This window comes from Siniperca chuatsi, linkage group LG8 (assembly GCF_020085105.1).
Source record: "Siniperca chuatsi isolate FFG_IHB_CAS linkage group LG8, ASM2008510v1, whole genome shotgun sequence".
In the NCBI taxonomy this organism is placed as follows: Eukaryota; Metazoa; Chordata; class Actinopteri; order Centrarchiformes; family Sinipercidae; genus Siniperca; species Siniperca chuatsi.
In genome coordinates this window covers 17,704,030-17,728,039 of record NC_058049.1, presented here as the reverse complement: position 1 = coordinate 17,728,039, position 24,010 = coordinate 17,704,030, and the positions used below count along the sequence as shown (strand labels likewise).

The window sequence follows — 24,010 nt, the reverse complement described above, 5'->3', positions numbered from 1 at the left end:
TGTGGTAATCAGTGAGAGATGCAATGAGAGACATTGTGAGTTATTCCTGTTATTGTTTTTCTAAATCCTGTTTTTTTCCTAAATCCTGTAGATAGTAGAGAAAGTTTAATAATAACTGGCATGTCTTGTTCTGTTTGATAAAAGAACATTTCTATAACTATTTCTATAATCATTTATCCTGTGTGGGTCACAGGGACCAGAGCCTATCCAATAACCAGCAGCCCTCTGTCTACACAGTGAGTTAGGAACCACCTATGGGAACCACATACATACAAAGCTACAATCATAGTTACATACTGTGGACCAAATAATAGACCTAACCTATAGTCAAATGGCCTTTAGAGACTTACTTAAACATACAGCCACATATCAATAATTACAATGAATCTTTTTCTATAATTTCTTTTTCATTGCTGAAAAAGTATCAAAAACACATAATACTAAGACGTACTTCAGCCTCGTTTCCACCGAGTGGTCCACAGCCATATGCAAATGTAGGTCCTTTACTAGCTGGAGTACTTTGGCAATAATACATTTTGTGTTTGTGAACAATTTCCAGAGGAGCAACAAGAGATGAAGCTGATCACAGCAGGTAGACCAGAACATGTTATTGTTTAAGTGTTTGGTCCAACTTAGTTAATGTTCTCATCTTAGCTCAAGTCATACAACTCATACAACCCGTTTGGTGCAGTCATGCTGAAATGCAAACTTTTTAACCCACTGGCTGATTTAGGTAATTCAAGATGATATGTTAGACCTTAAAAAATAAACAAATCTGAGATATTTGATTTATTGAATTAGATTAGGACCAGTTGTTAATGTTCTTATGTAAACCTGCTGCATTTTAATTCAGGTTTTGAATCAAGTCAAACTGTTTAAAGAAGTGTTAAAAAAGAACAAATGGATTATAAATAGGTCAGCTTTACCAAAGACCAAACAAATCAGATGATTAGTGCTGGAAAGACAATTGAATCATAGTGCTGAACAGATACATTTGTTTAAAAAATAACATTGTCTGAAATGATGCATTTGTCCCTCTTTTCCCCCTGTTGTCATTCTGCTTCTTCCACAATGGCTCCATCGCATATTTGAGGCATGTTTGGATTGTTTTTGATCAGCCAGTCAGCCAGCCAAATCTATTAAAAAAACAGTAGTGCAGGATAATGGAGTGAGATGTTTCAGGGACCAAAGCTCAACACCAGCAAACATTGTAACAGTAATATTTAACAGCAATAAATAACTAGCTAATGAATAAATCTGTCCCCTGTATATATTCAAATACTGAGCATCTAATACTTACACAGGGGTTGTGTGGCTTGTGCTTGCAGAGCTCAGTGAGTCCACGTAGCAGAGTTGGGTTTACATACCTGCTCAGGTATTCTTTGGTTGCCTCTCTTGAGGGAAAGGGCTCGATTACAGCTGTAGAGAGAAAGCATGTGGGGTAAAGAATCGTCATTGTTACAGTGCTATACAAACAACCGTATGTGTGAGTGTGTTACTTACAGTTTGGAAACATGAATTTGATCTCCCTTTCAGCCACATGAAATGACTCACTGCCATGGAGTGCGTTTTTCAGGTCAGAAGTGCCATATTTTGCTCTAAGGCTGGGGAAAAAATACATCACATTCATATAAATATCTCTGCCAGGGTTGTCATGAGCACAAACCTTTAACCTTCTACATTAGAAAAAACAATAAATCATGATACCAAGTCATAACTCACAGGGCATGGTGAACTATGTACTGTATATGATAATAGTCAGAGGCTAGGGCCACAATCGTAGTCAATTATACATGTATGTGTAAATCCTGCATTCAAGGTTTGCACTGTAACCTGTATCCACACTGTACACCACGACCACAGAGAATATTATGAGGGTACTTTTTCATAACCATATAGAGAATGTAGTGTAAACAGTATGTTTGACCCAACATTATTTTTCTGGCGTAGAAAAGGTTTCAGTCGTAGTCATCTGGACACTGTTTTCAGAATCAAGACGTTTCGGCTCCCACCCGGAAGTCATTCTCAATTGTGAAAAAATGGGACGGGAACTAGAAATTATTTCATCCCATTTTTTCACAAACAGTTAAAACAGTGTCCAGATGACTACGACTGAAACCTTTTCTACGATAGAACACTCCTGGACGAATGAGGGACTACACCGTATTATTTTTCTGTTTAATATAATGTGTCCATCACACAGCACTCCATGTCTGACCAAAGTATTGGTACCATGATATCACAGAAATATTCAAGTATTGTGACACCCTGATGTGGGTGTGCTCACTCACTAATATATATGGGACACGTACAGAACTTACATTGTGGTAGGGAAATTAACAGTTACTCAAAGTGTTTCTTAATATACTGAAGGTCTGTTGTTTCTAAGCAGACATTTAATGCATTAGCAGGAACTTAGTTAATATCTAGCATGATTTCATGGGATAGATCACAGGCCTGGTTTTGTGTGTACACTTTTCCATCAGCTCTTCTAGGTAGTGATTCAGTCAAAATGTCCACCATTTTAATATATTTTACATATAAAAATAAACAACACATGTGCCATAGAAAGAAAAGACACCAAAACAAAAATATGAATCAACACATTTAAGTTAACAGACTGACCACTCTGGATGAGTTTCTCTGGCCTTGATACTGTTGACAGGCCCTATGATGGACTTCCAGTGGGCGATAGCGTCTTCACGGGCCAGAATCATGGCAACGATGGGGCCAGAGCTCATGAAGGCAGTCAAGCTGGGAAAGAAGAGCTTTCCATACTGGTCTGCGTAGAAGTCACTGCATTGCTCTGGGCTTAGCTGCAGCATCTGTTTCTGCAACAGGAATGAAGTATTGGACTCTTCAGTGAAATTGTGAACTGATACTGAATTTTTGAGGACAATATTTATCTTAATACTTAAGGGTTTGACAAAGTCAGAGTGTTCCTTGTTATATATATATATATATATATATATATATATATATATATATATATATATATATAAATATATATATATATAATATATATATATGATACGTGCTGAGCAGGAGATTGTCAGCGCTCTCTGGTGGACAAACTATATAATGGCGAAACTGTTCGCACAGATACTCTTTAGCATTTTCTGTAATGCAATTTTTTGTTACCCATCAGCCAACATATATGCAGTGAATATATGCGATAAATCAGCCAGTAATCCCAGGCATGCCAATGTATCAGTCAGGCTCTATTTGAAGAAACACCTTACTTGTTAATGTAGGAGCATATTATAAGTAATTACACAAACTATTGCCTCAGAAATCAATAGTTGGATCAACCCCTTCCTGACACGATAAAGCACACCCTAAAGATTGCGCATCCTATAGCTTATAGACTTTCATGTTACAACGCCTACCGCTGTATTTTCTAAGACATAACCAACCTGCAGGATAGTGAAGCCCGATTTGAGGATAATGTCCTCAATCTCCTCAGCTTTGTGGATGGCATCTGGTTTAATAAGGGCCAGAGTTCTTTCCACATAAATACGAGTACATGGGGATTGGTCCATCTTCCCCTGCGTGCTACACAAGCAAGATCTGTAGCCTAACGTTATAGCTACTACAGTTAGATACTTTCTGGCGCTCCTGTCAACTAAACACTAACGTTAGTCAGTAAATAGCTCAACATTAGTTACAGTGGAAGTTCATTTAACATTATGTGTAGCTGGTAAAGTTAATAAGTAGTTTGAATTTTAAAATAAAATGTAAATGTAAAAATGGCAAAAAAACAATTAGCTATACTTGCTCGTTGAAACAACTGCCCCACGTTCTTGATGTCTGTTTGGGTTGCTAGGATACTAAATACAACTCTACGGCAAGCCAAGCAGGTCAATCGACACAATGTACCAAACAGTCTGATCTCTACCGGTAGCCTCGTCTATAAAAGTTTGACAAATGAATTAAGTCAATATTCATTCGCCGAATGTGTGTTTACAAATAATCTCACAAATAAAATGAGGGTACATTTTCTACACTAAATTTAACCCTGAAATGTCAAAAAAACAAGTGACCAAAAATATTTGTCATGCCTGATCCTCACTTTTAAGTTTATTTTTCTTAATCAAACTTTAAACATGTGTTTTTGGGTTATTGGTTTGTTGAGGTTTGGAATGAATAAAGTTTAACAGGGAAAATATTCCACATGTAATAAACATCTTATTGTATGTATTATAATCACTGCTGCAGTGTTGAAACCAAGACGGCACACGTTCTTTTTAAACAGTCTTTTATTCAAAGTTGCTTCGATGAAAAGTTCTTATCGAGTTCCAATGGTGACCTGCCACACTCTGATCAGGTTGTCAGTGTAGCCAGCAAACAGGGTCTGTAAAGAAATAAAGAGGGATAAATGAACATTTTATAGTCCTATAGTTAAGCCATTAATATTCAAATATGCATGTTTCTAGTGCCCCTCATATTTGCAGGACTGTCACCATTGGATATCAGAGTTAAAAGTGAATGGGTATAATCACTGGGGCTTAAACACTAAAACCACCAATTAGTGGTATAGCCAGACATCTGTACTGAGAGGTCCTACAGAGCCGAGTGTGTTGTACCTGTCCATCAGCAGACCATGCCAGGGAAGTACACTGTGGGGGTTCAGCCTTGCTGTTTGTGCTGATCACTTCCTGTCTCAGCTCATCCACAATTATCTTGCCCTCCAGATCCTACATAAAAACACCAGAGACAGCGCAATCAGTAACTGCTCAGAAGTAGCAAAGGATCAATGACAGAAGTTAATGCATTCAAAATTAATTACACAATGAACAAATTGTTTTATGTTAGAGCTCAGAAACAGCCTCTTTATCATCAATGAATACAGTTGGCATTAAAAGTTTCGTCACTGCCTTTTGCATTATAGGTTCAATGCATCATATCCTGATCATGAAATATTTAGGATCTCTTACCCAGATCTTGATACTGGGGCCTGTGGCGGCACACAGCCAGTAACGGTTGGGGCTGAAGCAGAGGGCATTGATGGTGTCGCCACTGTCCAGGGTGTAGAGGTGCTTGCCCTCATTCAGGTCCCACAGCATGGCCTGGCCATCCTGAATGAAGAGAAAATATTGATATGTAAATAGTGAATTTCTAGGATATTTACATGATGCTTAACAGCTAACAACTAGGGAGTTTGTTGCATAATCATATTTACAAATCTTTAACACCAGCACAATGACCTTTTAAGTGCAGGTAACACTCAGAAACAGCCTCTTTATCATCAATGTTAAACAGATGCATTTTAAGTTTTCATCACTGCTGAAACCTGCAAGCTGGACTTAAATTGGTGCTTCAATTGAAGTCAGAATGGGTGAGAAAGAAAAACCTGTAGCAGTCTACAATAATAATAATTTCATACCCTTCCACCAGATGCACACAGGGAGCCATCAGGAGAGACAGTCACTGTGTTCAGGAAGCCAGTGTGACCAATGTGGTTGGTCTTCAGCTTGCAGTTGGCCAGGTTCCACACCTAGGAGCAAATGAGAGGAAGACTATCACTCCTATGGTAGTATAAAAACCATCATAAAACTGTATGGGTTGTGCCTTGAACACAAAAATTATCATCAGTGAGGAGGTCAGGTAATACATGCCAGTTTTTCAAACCATTGGGCAAACTTTTTTAATCCAGTTGCAAGTAAGAGAACGCAAAGGCAAAAGCTAAGGGGAGTTTTAAAGTATGTTTAACAGCTAACAAATGGGGAGTTTGTTGCACAACCAACAACATACCTTGACCATCTTGTCCCAGCCGCAGGAGACAATGATGGGGTTGCTGCTGTTGGGGGAGAAGCGCACGCAAGATGCCCACTCAGAATGGCCCTCATCCTGCAAATTGAAGAGGTACATATATATTTTAATGCAAGATTCACTTAACGGCCAGAGGAAATCAGTACCATCTCTGATCAGGCAAGCAAGGTGTGAAAACATGGATGCCTACAGTTAAGTGTTTTGTTTGGCTGCTTATTAACAATATGGAACCTAAATTATATATACACAGGTTTAATCAACCAAGGTCAATGCATAATTTATTGAATGATATTAAGGCATGGCAATGCTGCACACCACACTGTTGTAGAAAGCAAGTCTTGTAAAGGTAATGTTTCCACTGATGACCCGGCGAGCAGCATGTTTCCTTTTGACATAAATTTGAACTGTATTTGAAAAAAATATAACAAATTTAAGGAAGTTTGGTTTTTCAACTAGTAGGAATCGCAAAGTTTCAACTTCTAATTCAATGTAGCACAAGGTCATTGCCCAGTATTTAAATCCACTAAAATCTAGTTCCCTGACAGAAAGAGACTGACTGCTACTCACAAGACATCAACAGAGTTGGCAGCTCACCTGGATGGTGTACTTGCAGACTCCAAGAGTGTTCCATAGCTTGATGGTCTTGTCTCGGGAGCCAGACACAATCTGGCGGTTATCAGCAGAAAAGGCCACACTCAAAACATCCTTGGTGTGTCCAACAAATTGTCGGGTGGTGAGGCCACTGGGGAAACATCACACCAAACATTTCAGAAGATCAAAACTGTAGCATATCTTATGACACCCAAGTAGCAGGAAATATGAGCATGTCTAATATCGCTACAGCTACACACACACACACATCTTGGGAGTCCAGGCAACTTTTTTACACTACAAAAGTTAATGCTGAAGAATGTACGTGTGTAATGCATTAATTCTTTTGGGTTAAAAACAGTACAAAGATGGGGTACACTGGCACCATCCGTGATCCATAAATATGCCACCTTAACACTGCACACTCTAAATATGGATCATTAAGTACAGAGCTGTGGATGCACAGTCCAGCAAAAATGGATGCAAGATCTAGGTGACAATGAATATTTACTAGCAACATCAGTGTTTTCAGCACACATCTGGTCATTAAACTCCTTGCATAGCTGAAAGTAAGATCAGGTTAACCCTGATCATATTTAACTAAATTGCTTTGTCTATGTGAGATTCATCATGTTGCAGTAAAGTCAACCAAAGTAACTGGCAGCCACACAACTTTTGCTTCTATCAGATTTGACCTATTGATAGTATGAAGAAAGGCTTAACGCAGACCTGGTGTAGCTCGGCTCTGAGAGTCACAATTAATCAATGCTAAGATGACAATATATAACTCACATACTGTCATTTTGGCATGAGTTATTTGTGATTCCTGTGGCTAAGCTACACCAGATCTAGGTTAAGAGAGTTCACCAAGTTTGATTATTACAAAATGTTTGTGATGGTGTTGGAATTATTTAATTTAGGACCAGTATCAAAAAGGCAGATCTTTGTTTCATGCAACAGTTTTAGATCCAAGGTCAGACCTGATTTCATGCATGTAGAATTCCTTGCAGCGATGAAAACACTTTCCTGCTTAACTTTCACCTGTGTTCCACATGGACACATATACAAACCCATCTGCAGTAACCCTGTAGAGGAAGCAGCTTTCCACCAAACATCTGACCAGTACTCAAGAGATTTCCACTCCCTGCACTTACGTGGTGAGGTCCCACAGGCGGAGGCATCCGTCCCAGGCGCCGGACAGGGCAAACTGTCCATCCGAGGAGATGACAACATCACTTACAAAGTGAGAGTGGCCCCTCAAGGAGCGCTGGGGGATGCCATAGTTGGTTTCATCACGGGTCAGCTTCCACATGATGATAGACTTGTCTGAAAAACAAACAGGTTTGTTTTTTTTTTTTTGTTTTTTTTAAACTCAACGTCCATGTTTGATTCAGGAAAGAGAAGATACTTTGGACAGCAACATGCCCTGTTAACATTGTGTAAGCGCATTTACAAGGAAAGCTGTCAAACACTTGATGGACACTCAGCAGACTCAATCTAAGTTACTACGGTTAGGAGTGAAGGGTTGCCAGCTCCACACATTTCTGCATGTGACATTATGTTATTACACGTGTCACAGATTCAATGTGGGACTCTAAGGCTGAATTACAGATGACGCCAGATAGTGTTAGCTAGCTTGGCTAACCGGTAACTTTCTCGTTAAGTTAAAGCATGTTCTGTCTGTGTAGAAAAACATAAAAAGCTTACATGCCTTCGTAGCTGTTTATACATATTTCATGTGCCCCTCACACCAGCATCGTCGTTTGTCTTACGTTACAGCAGCAAACCAACTAGCTGCCCAATGCTATGTTAGCCATATTGGCTGAACCGGCGGGGGAAGCCTCACCTCGGGACGCCGACAGAATCATGTCGGGATACTGGGGCGTAGTGGCGATCTGGGTGACCCATCCACTGTGGCCCTTCAGGGTCCCCCTCACTGTCATCTGCTCGGTCATTTTGGCGAGGTTTGTTGGTGCCTTTTACAAGGATGGATTCGGATTTTTCAGAGGTCCGGAAAATCCTAGGTCCTCATCGCATCTGGGCAAAGAGGAAAAGGAAGTTTAGACCCGGATGCAAAAACTATGAGGGGTGAGCAGCCCGCAGAGGATTCTGGGAAATGTGGACTTCACACTTTTACCGTACATGCTATGATCATATCATTGTGAAACAAGAACTATTACAATTAAAACATTAAAAACATTAAAACATTATAGTATACGTTTGTTCATGGATTTATGAGAGCCACAAAAGTCAAAATAAGTGACAACAATGTAGCAATAGCAAATAAATACTCTTAAAATGGCCAATTTCTCTTTAGGTTAAAGAACTTAGCCTACAATTTCAAAGCATTTATAAGAACTATCCAGCTGCAGAAATCTTTAAAAAAAACTTTTCAGTTTGAGGTTGACCCCTGTTTTTCTTTGCTATTCATGTTCTGTTACATCACAGTTTTGGCTGATCCTGGATGATTGGTTGAGTCTCAAAAATAACAATATCCTTCCTTAACGCTACATTTGAAGTTCTGGTTTATTTTGATAATGTCACTAAAGAAATATCTGACATGGCTAATGCTATCATCATTAGGGGTAAACGTCACATTCTTTCATGTAAATGGAAAAAAATAACAATGCAATCCCCCTTTACCTTGGTTTATAAATGAGTTTAAGAAAGACCTTTCTGTGTTATGGATGCCAGCTCATACACACCAGCCAATACAACAGCTGTGACAAGCTATGCCTCAGTTAGTTGTGTTTTGACCAAGATTGAGGTTTTTTTTTTTTTGCCAATGTAATAGCGAGGTCATTAGAGCTGCTCTTTCCCTGTCTACAGTAGCAGAAAGTATCTGTTGCAGGCAGTGGTGGAATGTAATACATTTACTCAAGTACTGTACTTAAGTTCAATTTTGAGGTACTTGTACTTTACTACAGTATCTCCATTTTGTGCTACTTTATATTTCTACTCCACTACATTTTGGAAGCCAATATTGTATTTTTTACTCCACTACATTTATTTGACAACAATAGTTACGAGTTACTTTACAGATTAAGATTATTAATCCAAAATGTAAAACAACTAATAATTTATGATGTATTATTATGGCTGAAGGTATCCATAATAAGGTAATTGAAATTAGCCCCACCTTTACCAGCTGCAACATTAGTGACGCTACACATTAATGCATCACTAATTATAATCCAGTGATACTATATTATTCTGAAATGGTCCATTCTGCATAATGATTACTTTGTATTTCAGTACTTTAAGTATATTTTGATGATAATACCTATACTTTTACTTAAGTTAGATTTTGAATGCAGAACTTTTAAAACAAAGTATTTTTACACTGTGGTATTGCTACTTTTACTTAAGTAAAAGATCTTGAGGAACAATCGGCATTACGGTTGTGCTAAAGAAAAAAAGATATAACAAAATGTGTTTAAAAACAAATTGGCCATCTTTCTAAAACGCCTGAGACATATTAATAGTAAAAAAAATCATTAAAACTACTTACAAATGTATTTTATAAGTAATCCCCTTGCTCACATTTTTACAACATACTTTATATACTTTATGTTCTTGTGCATGGTGACTCACTGTCACACTGTCATGGTTTACTGGCACACATGAATAGACGATGTCTTTGCTAATGCTAGTAACACCTGTACTTTTCCTACTATGACGAGTAAAATGTCTGATGTGAAAAATTCCTATTAACATTAAAGATGATGGTTAGATTTCAAACTTTTAATACTGTCTCTATTCATATAAAATTTTTCTGAAATCTGTATCATGATGTAAGTAATGCATAGTGTCGCTATTCTAGTTTAAACACCTAAAATGTTTTAAGGTTGTAAAGGCGTTATCAAATTATTATATTTATTAACATGTGATCGTCTTGTCATTAATTCATAGATAGAGTATTTCTTAAATAATCCTAAAAAAATCCATAGTGTTAACTAAAGCTACAAAGTGCAAATGTTGCAAAGGTACAATTTTCATGTGGCAAGATTTAACACATTAACACAGTATTTACTGAAAATTGTAAATGTTATTATGTAAAAAATAATAATAATTCATTATAGCATTTAATTTAAACTGTCTGTTTTTGGGAGGAGAAACCCTCCAGTTTCAACATAGTTAAGATGCATGCAATATAGATGTATAACAATCCCACGATGGTCAATGACCATAACAAATGTGGTACCAATTTAATAGTCACAAACACTGAACCACAAATATAAGGTAATTTGTTAATTTAAAACTAGCTATTATTTATAATTAAAAACATGAAATTCAGAGTTGCTGTAAACAGTTCAAGCGGATGTTAATGTTGTATGCCTTTGTTCCAGTGTTCCCTTCCACATGGGTCAACTGCAACCAATTGTGTAATCTGCTGTTCAGTCTTAGAAACAATGAGCTCATTTGACTGTAACAATGGAGGACATATGAGAATGATTTGTGAAAATGTTTCTGTATTTGTTTGATAAAATGTGTTAAATTAAGAGCACACTTTGTTGGCCCAAGGGGGAACGCACCAATGACTGTCCTTCCTATAGGCATATTTGAGTCAGATGGTCCAAAGAAATACTGATGCCACCATTAACGCCATTTGTTTCTGCTGGTGTTGTATTGTGTTTTGTAGAGTTAGTTAGGAAGGAAATGAAATGCTCTTTTGATTTGGAGCTTTCCACAGGGCGTCAGAGGTAAACAGAAACCTGAAGGTGGCAGGAATTGATCAACACATTCAGCAGAATGCATCAGATTAACTTTCTGGCAACTTTTTCACTAATGTCTGTAGTTTATTTGTTAAATATGGCATTGGTTATTCCTGAATTCGGTTTTTAAGACATGCAGTCGGTACACCACTTTGGTCCAGGCTGAAATATCTCAACATCTACTGGATGGATTGGCACAAAATGTGGAACAGGCATTCATGTTCTCCTAAGGATGAAATATAAGAACATTGGTGTTCCCCTGACTTTTCCTATAGCGCCACCATCAGGTCAAAATTATTTGTCAAGTACTTTGGTTTGTGACCCTGCAAAACATTTTGATCCATCAGCCTCAGCTGTCATTTGTGTTTAGTGCTACTTAGTGAATGTTAGTATGCTAACACGCTAAGATGGTGAGCCTGGTAAACATCATCATAGTAGCATTGTTGATGTGCGCATGTTAGCATGATGATGTTAGCATTTAGCTCAAACGTCCCTAAGCACAGCCTCACAGAGCTGCTATGGCTGTAGACTCTTAGTGTTTGCGTTAATTAATTAACCCATGTCAAAGGCCGTTCTCTGTCCAAGTGTCAGATAATACGGGCTTAATCTGCTGGGTTAGAGCAGCAAGTGTCACATATTTGAAGAGATTGTTAAACTTTAGAAATCATGTAGGAACACTGTTTGAATCATAAAACTGATTGCTTTCAGCCTTGCAAGAAGCTCATCTAACATGACTCATACTGAATTCATGAAGCTCATACAATACTACAGGCCAGTATTCAACAGGTACTGTGGTTCCTTCCATGGTGTATTGGCCTCTGATTGTCTTTTCTGCATTCCTTTGTGTAAATATGTATTAGAGAACATGCATATCTTTAACTTACAGGACCAGATTTTCTGGTATATTGTTCTTTTTTATGGCATGTCTATTGTTTTACTATGTGGATTTTTGTAAAGCTTCTGTGTGTTTTTTCTCTCTGACAAAATGAATTATCTCTGGATTATAAAATGCTATATGGTTACTTGTCATTGCATTTGTTGTACATGCTGTATGAGATAGGGGTTAGTAGAACATCTTGATGTTATATTAATGTTAAATGAATTAAATTGAATAATTTTACATGATTATGATTTAATGGACAAAAAAACATAAAATTGGAGAGTTTCCTTCAGTCTACATGTTTAGTTGACCAGATTTCACGTTATACATTTTTAGACACTTACAAAAATAGCTTAATTCTTTTACAACCAAATACACAACCGGGAAAAAAAACATTTTCACAAAGTCAAGCTAATACTGTGATATATGACTTGCTAAAATACCAAATTTTATTCAGACATTGTGCCATTTACTGACTCCATTAAGCCTTAAAACTGAAACTGATAGAATCTGCAAAAGAAATAAACACATATGATAATGTTACGAGACAGATAACCATCAGCTTCCAGTGAAATAATGCTAAGAACTGTGTGGTTTACAATTAAACCATCCCACTTTCAATATAATTTCTCTCAACATATATTTTTTTTATGATTTTCAAATAAAGTTTGTATGTCAACTGTTCTATTTTAGCTTAATGATATGCGACTCATATACAGATTTTTGTTTTATAGAACATTTTTCTAGAATACCTTTAACTTCATAAATGAGTGGTGTAGCATAAGTTTAATGTGTGATGCACTGATCTTTCTTACAAAACCCTTCTAAATTTAAAACATTTAGTGGGACTTCACACCATATTTACCCCCAACTCAAATTGTTCTGTGTGATGTCAGTAATTCAACTTTGGCACTTTACAGGTATATTGTAAAATGATCTTTACAAAAATAAAGCTGATAACAGGTTGTGTTACACATTGTCATTTCAGACCTAAACAGGAACTACCCCTGCAGAGATATAGAGCCTACATTATGACTAGTGCAACATAATGTGAGCCAGATTACAGGTCAGCTAGTGGATATTTTTAATTACAAAGAGGAAGTCAGCATTACCAATGGACTGTGTTATCCTTCTACTACATTGCCCTTTGAACAAATTATCTAATTCGAAAAACAAATTCCATTTCTACCTGTGTTCCTCAGATTAATTTGAAGATCTTGTCTAAAATGATATATATATATAGAAAAAAAGTACTTCAAACAACGTTAATACTGACCCAGTTTTAAATGTTGCAATGTTTGTGAGCAAGAATTGGAATTAGAAATGTTTAGCAGCCTCTGTATGTTGATTGTGATTGAAGATAATCAACCATTAAAACATTTTGATTGTTCATATTCAGGCTAACAATGAAAATGTTGTAAATGATTGCTGGTCAGTCACGTGTAGCGATTACCCTCAATATCTATTCTGCCTTTAAAAAAAAAAAGATTATTGCTGAATATTATTCATATTGTACCAAAAAGTGCAACTAATACCAATGTAGAATTTACAGATGCCCACTAAGAAGCTTTAACACCATTTTCCATTCATGTGTATGTATTTCTGTCCATGTAAACAGAACCAAATAATGATTCCATGTAATCTCTGTCCTGTATACATGTAACCAAATATTTGAAAACAGTACATCAGTAAACCCAAGTACAACTTATTTCATTTCTTCAAACAATGATGCATGTGTATCTGTGGACATGTGTGTGGTTTTGCATATGAATATGCAGAGAAGAGCTTTAAACAGGTACATAAAAGGATTTAAGCACCAAGAAATGATTCCATCTGAGAAAACGGTATTAAAAAGACCAAAACAAACCAATAAAAGTCATCTGATAGCAAAGACTAAAGCACACGCACGCACACAATGCAAAATAATGGCAACAAAATAATGACAGTTATAAACCATTGTGCTAAGGTGTATTGCTGAATAAAAAAAAAAAAGACCCCTAAAAAACAATGGTTGCGCTTACATTTGATTCAAATTTCATACTTTAGTCTGTTAGTCCTTCAGTCCAAATGACTAATATCGATTCAAAAATATCAAACAAACAACACACATTTCAGTCAGCAGCAAGAACATACACTGTTGTCCTGAAAAAATGGCAACAGTAATCAAACATTTCTTCATCAGCGATTAAAAGAAAATAATGATCAGTCAAATGCATCAGTTACAGTGAAAATTATTAAGAAAATAATTTGATTGGCAATCATTTATCAAGGCAACTGAAACACTGGTTCATCACAAATACTGTAAATGGTTCCTTCAAATCTGGCCTTGAAGTGTCACTATTTATATATTCCACAGACATGGCAATGCACAGGAATGCAAAATGTAACTTGACAAAAATAGGTAAGAATATAACAAAATAAAACAACACACAAGTCGCCACTGCCAACAAGTGTAAGCCATGAAAAGGTAGACTTACTTGCTTTTCTGCGTGGCTTGTTCAAATGGAAAGACTATTAAAGGCTGCTTATTGTGAATGAAAATGAATCTACTGTCGTTTGAGGTTTCAATGAGGGACCACAAGTCATACAAGCTGTCAGAATGCTAAACAACACTGTGCCTTGTTATGATCATGCATTTAATTAGTGAAAACGCTTTACAAAAGAGCCATACAAGAGATCACCACAACATGTTGAATATATCTGTGCAGTAAATCCTTCCTTATGTGCCAGTGACGTCAGTGACTACCAAATAACTTTGACTGCTTATCAAGCTATTGCGCAACATCATCAGCCGCAGGTGTGTCTTTTCTTCTCAGGTGAATGTGGAAATGCAGTGTTCTCTGTCGCCCCCTCCTGGAGAGTTTCCAGTTTCCAGAGTGTTCAGAATGACACTGGGCCATTACATGGCTCGCTCTGCTTCATAAAGGCCAATACGCCCCTTGTGCTCTGTGCCTGTCCACGTGTCCTTTCTCCACCAGGCCCTGCACCCCTTCAGGGCTGAGAGAGACGCTTGCGTTTGAGCTTCTGTCTCGCCATTTCCTCCTTTTAGAAAACAGAGAGAGGAGAAGAGAGTACCGACCCACACTCCTCCATCTGCCACAGCCAAGAGATCTGTCCATCCATCCAAGCATCCACCCATCCATCCGTGAGACTGGGTGAGTGCACACACCATCATATCCATACAGCGTTCATGATTACAATTGGGCAGCAAGTCAGACTTTGTTAGTAAGGCAGCTAGACTGTCAAGGCACTCCATCACTGTCATCTGGACTGTCCTTCAAAGCAAGAGCCCCACTGTCAGTTCAATTTCTTCTCTTCAAAACGGCTCCATTCTCAACAACACTGGATCTCTAGAGTTTTGAAAAGTTTTCATAATACTGTAGACTCAAAAATGTCCTTGTTAAAAAAATCTCAATATATTATATAAAATGTTTTATGAAAAGTGAATGGGCTGTTGTTGTAGTATTCAATTCCAATATATACCATATCAATATGTACAGATCCCATGCTGCTGGTTAGTCATCACTGCAAAACAATAGTAGGGATTGATTATTAGTAGCATATCAAATTAAAATCCAAACATAAGCCCTTAAAATTATGACCTCAATACTCATGCATACAATTACAAGCTCACACATTGTTATATACTTACAAAATGCCCCTGTATCAAATCAGAGTCAAGCAATGAATTTAATGCTGACAATCCATGAGTAATAATCTCAGTATGCTTTGATTATAGTGTTAGCTTTTTACTGTTCCCTGACTGTGCCAGCTGCTGTCTCATAATCAAATGCGAATCATTTCATTAGTTAATAATGTGCTTTAAAAAAAAAAAAGTTAGACCTCTTAACACTCACCTTGTGCCAGCAGCCTGGTATGGGCAGCCCATCTTGTCCCTGCAGAGAGAGAACAGCAGTGGAAAGTTAACAAGCCAGAAAATGTCATGTGATGCATGCTTAAAAACACCTTACAGTAATAATGTCTAAGGTGTGCACTCCTTATCAGCGAACTCTTTATTTGACTTCTGGCAGAGATTTAGATGAGAAGATTGATACCACTCTTGTATTTGTCTGTTAAATATAAGGCTAAAGCCACCAGCCGGTTATCTTAGCTTAGCATAAAGACTAGAAACAGGGAGAAACATCTAGCCTGGCTCTTAAACAATATCTTATTTGCTTAATCCTCACAAAAACCAAACTGTAAAAACGGATAATAACACAATATAACATATCTTCCGTCTCTTTATTTCACAAATTAAAAGCAAGATGTCAGATTTTTTAAATTTGTTTATTATCTGTGAATGTCTCTCTTTACAGTGAATACTGAACTAGACCTACGTGAAGTACATGTTGGTGACTAAGAGCACGTGCATAATGGAGTTTGAGAGATGAAAAAGGCACGAAACAAAGTGTTTGAATGGAAAATAGGAACAGTAGATGCACAGATAATGATGCGAGAGGAGAAGGAAGGAGACAGAGATACTGTACCACAGGACAGGGGGCCTCAGGGCCGGAAGGAGGAAGAGGAGCAAGTGGAGGGGAAGAAAGCCCTGCCTTCTCAGTCAGGCCTTTAGTTTCATCACAACCCTGTTAGCAAGAGCCAGTTACACATTCACAGCATTGAGGAAAAAAAACAGAAAATGACAGAAACAGTGCTGAGAGAAGAAAGCAGGGAAATACAGTATGTCTAAAAGATAAGAGGAAAGTGGCAGTAAGTATTAGGTCAAATGTGTGGTATTACAGTGTGCGTGTGTGTGTGGAAGTGACGTACCACAGGACAAGGCTGGTCCAGGCCTGGAGGACCCTGCTCTCCCTTCTGGCCCTTTAGACCTCTCTTTCCCACTGCTCCCCTGTCACCCTGGACATGAGGAGGACAGCAGACACATAAACTTATCACACAATATTACTGCATCAAGACCAGACAAAACCATTTGCGTCATTAGGAATCGCTACAAGTCTGGAAAGGTCAAACAGAGCTTGGTTTTGCCACTAAGCGATGTATTATTATGCAGGAAGCAGGGAATGTTGAACAAGATGCAATAATGTTGAGAAACAAATATTGAAATGGTTGTACTTTGATGAAGATAATTGAATATTTCTTTCTGTGTTCTGTACTAACCTTCTCTCCTCTTTCCCCTCGGTCACCTTTCTCTCCCATCAGACCCGGGAAACCCTGGACATAGAAGCACAAACAGGTCAGAAGGCCGCTTATCACTGGATACAGGTTTAAGTTCAATTAAATTTAAAATGATCTAATTGAAGATGTCAAGATATAAACTCACATCTAGTCCAGGCTCACCCGGTCTGCCCTGCGAACACACATTCACACATATAAATCATAATGTATGTTTTATTCACACACAATCAAAAAAGAGATTTAGTTAACACATGTATGGGGGTGATCGGGTGCTTACTTTTTCTCCCTTTGCACCTGGAAGACCCACTAAGCCTGCAGACCCAGGTGTGCCCTGGAGGCCGGCTAATCCCTGCAGTTAAAGTACATCATCACCACCGTGTCATGTCCAGATATATAACGTTTTATTATGATAATAATGGGTCAGCGCCACTTACTTTGACTCCAGGAGCACCAACGTCCCCCTTCTCTCCCTTTATCCCGAATCCAGGCTCACCCTGCATTAGAACACAGGAACACTGAGTACCAAACAACATGTCATAGCCTCCACCACATACTAGATACATGGTCTTGCACTCTTACCTTAGGACCAGGCATCCCATGCAGCCCCTGAAAAACAGTGTGTCCTGTGAGTGTGATAGCTACAGTTGCAAACCACCGACTTGACTTGAATAGTTTCTACCTGGATCTGGAGAGTGATATAAGTACTCACCATGGATCCAGGGGACCCGGGAACCCCTGGCGGGCCAGGTGGGCCGGGTGGGCCTGGCTGGGAAATCATCTGAACCTGAGCACCATTGAAATCACAAACGTCAAGCAGGAGCAGAAAGCTCAATGTGGATACATTTAACTTGTGTCATTTTCAGAGATGATTGACTGGTTACAGGACCATACTAGTGTTTTTCTCAACCACAAATCATGTATACTCTATATCACTGCTGACCATTTTCCAAAGAAAGAGTTTTCCATCTTTGAATGTATTCTTTCTACCAACCATTAGTTTCCATTAACTTTCCAAAGCGGCATTTTAATGCAGTTTAAGAGCAGACTGATTTCAAATGCCTGCATTACCTCACAACAATAACTAAACTATGACAATTAATGTAGCCTTGAATGTACACAACCAAAGCATGTTTCGAGAGGCTGCCAACTGACATTCATGCCATACAGAAATCAATGGAAACCTATGGCTGCCTGAAGGATAAAAAATCTATAGTGAGGTAATAACTGGGCTAAAACATGCACAATTACTGGTATGGTCCTTGTTGACCTTTATGTGTCTGTATATATGAGTGAATGTTGTCTGAAGTTTATGTGATGAACTGTGTGTGTGTTACACTAACCAGGTTGTCATCCATTCTGCAGTCGCCTTTCTCTCCTTTTTGTCCGTCCATACCCTGACACACAACGAACAAGATGAGCTTCCAGCTGTTTATGTACTTTTCACTGTTTGTATAGCAGAGAAACATGTTTACTGTCGCTACTTACAGCAGGTCCAGAGAGCCCCATCTCTCCCTTCTCTCCTCTCTCGCCAGGTGGTCCTGCCTCACCCATGTCACCTTTAGGTCCCTGGAGGCAAAGAATCAAGAAGAGATGACACATTCAGCATAATAAGGAGCAGTGTGTGTTTGTGTGTGGGGGGGCTCTCTAACCACCATATCTATCCATAAAGAAGCGTAAACAGAAAAATTAAGACATTTAATCAGCTTGTGACTAATTTCTGCATCTTCGCAACCATACCTTCTCCCCATCAACTCCTGCTGGTCCAGGTAAACCAAGCTCACCCTGAGGAGGAAAGATTCACTCTTTAACACTGGCTCTAGCTTTAATACTGCACAAAGGTTGTAACACAAAACTGACTTTGATTTTCATTAAACCACATTACTAGCTGATGCCACTACATTGGTAGGATGACAGAGCCCCTTACCTTTTCCCCTGTCGGGCCTGGGGATCCAGGTGGTCCAGGTGGTCCAGGTGGGCCCTGGAGAAAGACAGACAGAAAGACAGAAATTGAGCGAGTGATATATATGCCCAGATAAACTTCATGATGTGTCTAATCCTACACTGAATTACAATTGATGTAATTCCATTTTACACCTGCAATAACTGATGTTTTGGCCACTTGGGGGCAGTGGAAACAATCACTCAATCAAACACCAAAACATCACCTTTTAAGTTGATATGGCAAACTTGTTAGCAAACAGTTGCTTATTTGCACATCCAGCAGATATGGAGCAACATTAGCATTCGTTTGGAGTTGTGTTTGTGTCCACCTTTTAGTTATCTTTCACTCTCCATGGACTCCTGAGGGAAATATCTGGCTCTTTAGCTGCTAAATGCTCCACTTTGTTCACCAGCTAGTTGCCTACTTTGCGTTTGTTGCTGGGCAGGTAGCATACAGTGGGTTTTTAGATTTTTTTGTGCTGAAAATGGCTGGCTGTTGTGGCCAAAAAGAGAGAGCAGTGTAAGTGAACTTAAACAGTAAAGTTGTAAAAAGCAAAAACAAAGACCTGAAAGTCGCTGTAAAGCTCAATAAGGCAGAGGGAAACTGCAGAGATAATTCTCTGTGGGTTCGTCACTATGAACAAACCCTTTCAAATACAAGTAGTCATGTGATCCATTGTTAATATAAAAATACTGATTATAGCCGCTTTAATTACATCTGTCAAATAGACATACTGTATAAATACAGCTGTTTACTCTGTTTATCATAATGGTGGAAAAACTGGGAACTCACAGAATACCACCATAAGGCTTGAACATGAGCCAACACAAAACAATACAACAAGGCTGATGGATTTCACAACACAAGCCTGACAGTAAACAAAGCTCTCTGTTCGCTGATCACAACCAACTTGAAGCAATTTAATCTTACAAAGATTGTAAAACAGTGCTGAATGTGGTTTGTGCTACACAATAGCCTGGCATCATTTTCCATTCTGTTGACTGGTTTGATGCAGGATGAGATTGTTGCACAAAAGGAGGAGAAACAAAACCTTTATGTGACACTAACGCTGGATGAAGAACAGCATACCATATCCATCCCATGCCGTATTCTATGCCGGTTGATGAGTGTCAGCCTCTTAAATCATGCTTCTCAATCTCTACATCCACAATGTTACACTTGTTACTTCTCCCTTTGGAGTCCTCGGCCATCTTGAAGTCATAAAAAAGGAACCCATGTTGCCTCCCAGAGGTGTTCATGCTGATTCTCTCCGTTTTTCCAGTTTCTAACTTTTGGTTTGTCTTCCATTTAAGCCATGGAAACCAATGGATGTTTACAAACAACTATTTGATATGAGATATTCCATAATTGGAAAGTGAAGGCTACTCGTGCAAATAGCTATAAAATTAATGACAGTAACAAGCAACCAATTTCAGCAAAGTTTCAAACCAAACTCATCATCACAGATAAAACCAATATGGCTTTTCACACAAACAGAATGGATCATAACAAAGCTGGGTGGCCTTGCGTGTGATTTGGTGCCAACTGATCCACATTGGCAAGAGGCTTCTGATAAGATCTCAGGTTCATGTTTTCACTGACTCCTTTGTAACTATCTCACGCTGCTGTCTACAGTGTTGCATGCAGTAGCCCATTTCACATCAGGTCCTGCATATTGGTTTTTAATCAAATACACACTCCACTGCAGAGATAGCCATCTATTATTAGCAGGTAGCACGGTACATGGTAGAATCACAGGGTCTTGTTTGAAACTGAGACTGTGGCGACCATGAGGGGTTCCCCTCCCATCCTTTGTGCACTCACTTTTGTGGAGTTATGTGGAACAACACATAATACATACAAACACCATGCTGCCCTATAGCAAGTTACAGCCACTTATCTTGTGAGGCACACTGGATACATCGCATGAAAACACACTCAGAATAATGTAACAAAGGCTGTTGATTTTTCTGCATGATTAAGCATGCTTCTTTAGGCTACATGTTATCTGATAGAACAGCACAGCTGTACTATATTTGCTGGGGCTGTGCGTTTTATCCCAAATGAATACACAAGAGAGCCTGGTAGACTAGTAAACCAGGGACATTCAGTAAGACTCTTTAGATGTGGCCTCTAGTGTGACATCCAATACATCTGAAGTATGTAGTTCTGGGTACAGGGCATCCACAAAAACACACAGATCCTCTGGTTGAAGCAGGTGGGATAAGGTGTGGATACACACAGGGTGTGTGCTTATATGCAAGCCTGTGTGAGTCTGTATATTATTATAGGTGTTAGTTACTGATCACTCCACCAAAACCATGCAGAAACAACTGCAGATTACCGAAACACTGATGGTGTTGATGGCCTGTCAAGGAGAAATGGCGACATGTTCAATTTTGTGGTTTTGGAAAGAAAATATTCAGATGTGTAGTTTACCACGCTACCATTTCTGGGATTGTTTGAGTTTTGCCTGATGCCTAACTTGAGATTCAGTAAGAAATGCCTGATGGAATATATGATGCATCCATAAATCTGGTCTCATTGACACTTTAATATAACTCACCTGGAAAGCATCTAGAAGCTTCCCATTGAAGTCAATGATGTCTGAGGAGCCTGTGGCGCCTTTTTCACCAGGATAACCCTGAGGCAGAGATGGAAAAAATGAATGACAGATACATAAACAACTGAAAATAATCATAATACCAGTGTTTAATACTATAAGTACACTATAACCTTTGGGTAATACACATACCATGTGTCCCTGTGGTCCTTGCTCTCCTATTTCCCCTTTGTCTCCCTTTATGATGCACAGACACAAATGACATATTATATTATATTAAAACTCTCTCAGACAATAGATATTTTAAAAAAAGTATAGTTTAGAAATAATGTTATGACTAAGAAATGTACTTACAATTGATGTGTGTATTGTTTGAATGGCATTTCAGATTGGTCTTTTACCTTTAATCCTGGGAGTCCATCCATGCCTCTTTCTCCTTTTTCTCCCATACCTGGCTCGCCCTGTTTCAATACACAATAAACATTCAAGGTCAATGCATGAAAAGACAGGTACATCTAAAATAATATGCATGCAAGATATGACAACTGATGAGTAAAGCTTATCTGTACCTTTGCTCCTGGAGGACCCTGTGGTCCCACATAGCCAGGCTCACCATCTTCACCCTGTCAGTTCACAGTCAATAAATGTCAAAAGTGCAAACTTTTGGTCACGTTACTTCTGTAGCAGACAGCAGAATTTGATACGACAGTTGAGGTGTTTAAGGAAAACAAGAAGTAATACAATTAAGTTGAGTCAAAGTCAGTAATCATCATCATTAATGATCTTACCGGCTTCCCAGGTAATCCTTGTGACCCCTGAGGCAGAAATTTATTTGGTTACCATAATTATCCAGAAAAAGACAATCATCACCACAGACTTATAGTACTTTATGTATGAACAACAATCAGATTGCTTGAGGTGTAAACTGGATTTCCACTACACTCACCTCAACACCATCACGACCTGGAAAACCCTGAGGAGGACAGAGGAAAAACTTGGTTATGGTCTCAATTTCAGGTAAATGACTCGATCAAAGAGTCAAACCCCTTTGGCCACTAGATGTCAGTGTTCAACAAGGCATGACCACTCCATGGACCTGCATTTATCAAGCACTTATTCTGAGCCAGAGTACATGTAGACGGGTGATAAAGGAAAAACCCAGATGCAGATACAGATGCTTTTGCAGGGCACAAGGGTGAAAATTATATGAATCATATGCTATGGCCTTTGCAGTCACCAGATCTCAATCCAATTGAACAACTATGGGAGATTTTGGAATAAGGTGTTAGACAGTGCTCTCCATCACCATCACCATTAAGACAATTTCTGCTGGTTTTTCCTTTAATTTGTCAACCATCTGTATTCAAAAAGCCTTTTTTTGTAATTAGTAGGAGATAACAATGCTGGCAAGGACTTGGTGTATGATGAACAATAAGCTACACCCCCCGCCCCCAACACAAACACTCAGAGAGTATCACATATCCACTTTCTGGCATCTGTCCATCAGTGATTTGGCTTATTTAGGTAACCAGACGTATCGTGGCTGTTTGTGAGGGCCAGGTGGACGTGTGCTTGGAGCAGCTAAACATCTGCTATGAAGTCATCCATGGCAGAGACAGCTTAGTGGGATCTTGTGCAAGAGCCCTCCATCTCTCTCTCTCTTACACAGACACAGACACACACTCCGCTATCAAGTAGTTGTGTTTACTTGACCACTCAGTGCACAGTAATAAATGCATGATATAAATTGGAGGTTATTAGCCTTCCGCTCTGTCCTAATATTTTACAATAATGTGTATAAGCTACTTAGCTGTTTCCCAGCTGGTTTTCTTCCTCTTGCTCTCTGCCAGCACATACAAACTGTCATCCTGATCTCCTCTACTGCTATGTGGTCCTCTTTAATTTCCATCCTCAGCTGCTCCAGCAGCCTTTTAACCTCTTTTCTCACCCCTCTCACCTCCTCCTCATCTTTTGATCTTCCTTCTTGAGCAGCGGGAAACAAATGGCCATTGCAAATAATTTTTAGCACTTCTTTTATCCTGAGTGCAGAAAAGGATGGATGAAGACCAGTTCAGATGTCAGATACATTTCCAATTATAAACAATACTAAATTTACTTAATATCCTGAACTTATTATTCTTCAAATATTATTTACGCACACGTCAGACAGAAATTAGCTGCAACTTTGTCTGAGCTGCCATTCCTTTACTTTCCACTTTACAGATACAAATGACAAGGAACACCCACGCTGGCAGGCTTGTTCACTTTCTCCTGCTCAGCCCATTCAGACAGCTGCCCACAACATGGAGCAGCTCTTAGCACCACTCTACTTTGTTTTGCTGTTTTGTGTTTTGCAATGCCTTTAATCAACTTGAAGAATACATTTGAAATTGACTAGGTCATGGGATGGG

General features: G+C 38.7%; 3 protein-coding genes across 13 annotated transcripts in view; all 3 read right to left on the bottom strand.

Moving 5' to 3' along the window:
• Positions 1-776: 776 nt before the first annotated feature.
• On the bottom strand, positions 777-4,085 carry nme5 (NME/NM23 family member 5). The gene is made up of 5 exons (XM_044205498.1): positions 3,417-4,085; positions 2,626-2,831; positions 1,504-1,604; positions 1,301-1,419; positions 777-1,136 (listed from the first exon to the last, which is right to left on the bottom strand). Exons 1-5 carry the CDS (start codon positions 3,540-3,542, stop codon positions 1,053-1,055), a joined length of 636 nt encoding a protein of 211 aa, XP_044061433.1. The 5' UTR covers positions 3,543-4,085; the 3' UTR covers positions 777-1,052.
• A 156-nt stretch (positions 4,086-4,241) lies between these two features.
• Positions 4,242-8,423, bottom strand: rack1 (receptor for activated C kinase 1). The gene is made up of 8 exons (XM_044205497.1): positions 8,210-8,423; positions 7,518-7,689; positions 6,367-6,514; positions 5,755-5,850; positions 5,387-5,497; positions 4,938-5,078; positions 4,587-4,697; positions 4,242-4,354 (listed from the first exon to the last, which is right to left on the bottom strand). The coding sequence occupies exons 1-8, from the start codon at positions 8,316-8,318 to the stop codon at positions 4,289-4,291; spliced, it is 954 nt and encodes a 317-aa protein (XP_044061432.1). The 5' UTR covers positions 8,319-8,423; the 3' UTR covers positions 4,242-4,288.
• A 3,767-nt stretch (positions 8,424-12,190) lies between these two features.
• The window catches only part of col23a1a (collagen type XXIII alpha 1 chain a), a 133,530-nt gene continuing 121,710 nt past the window's right edge, over positions 12,191-24,010 (bottom strand). For 5 of the 11 annotated variants that reach the window (XM_044205470.1, XM_044205465.1, XM_044205473.1 and 2 more), the window contains 22 exons: positions 22,546-22,572; positions 22,388-22,414; positions 22,169-22,222; positions 22,001-22,060; positions 21,792-21,836; positions 21,603-21,680; positions 21,381-21,404; positions 19,019-19,072; positions 18,832-18,876; positions 18,580-18,660; positions 18,435-18,488; positions 17,804-17,878; positions 17,674-17,700; positions 17,529-17,588; positions 17,372-17,443; positions 17,240-17,266; positions 17,077-17,130; positions 16,729-16,815; positions 16,446-16,544; positions 15,816-15,854; positions 15,611-15,619; positions 12,191-15,000 (listed from right to left, as the gene is read on the bottom strand). In XM_044205470.1, the coding sequence (XP_044061405.1) occupies positions 14,950-15,000; positions 15,611-15,619; positions 15,816-15,854; positions 16,446-16,544; positions 16,729-16,815; positions 17,077-17,130; positions 17,240-17,266; positions 17,372-17,443; positions 17,529-17,588; positions 17,674-17,700; positions 17,804-17,878; positions 18,435-18,488; positions 18,580-18,660; positions 18,832-18,876; positions 19,019-19,072; positions 21,381-21,404; positions 21,603-21,680; positions 21,792-21,836; positions 22,001-22,060; positions 22,169-22,222; positions 22,388-22,414; positions 22,546-22,572 (1,149 nt within the window). In that variant the 3' untranslated portion in view covers positions 12,191-14,949. Of the gene's footprint in view, positions 15,484-15,610; positions 15,620-15,815; positions 15,855-16,445; positions 16,545-16,728; positions 16,816-17,076; positions 17,131-17,239; positions 17,267-17,371; positions 17,444-17,528; positions 17,589-17,673; positions 17,701-17,803; positions 17,879-18,434; positions 18,489-18,579; positions 18,661-18,831; positions 18,877-19,018; positions 19,073-21,380; positions 21,405-21,602; positions 21,681-21,791; positions 21,837-22,000; positions 22,061-22,168; positions 22,223-22,387; positions 22,415-22,545; positions 22,573-24,010 lie in introns of all 11 variants that reach the window. The other 6 variants (XM_044205467.1, XM_044205472.1, XM_044205474.1 and 3 more) reach the window with 6 other exon arrangements.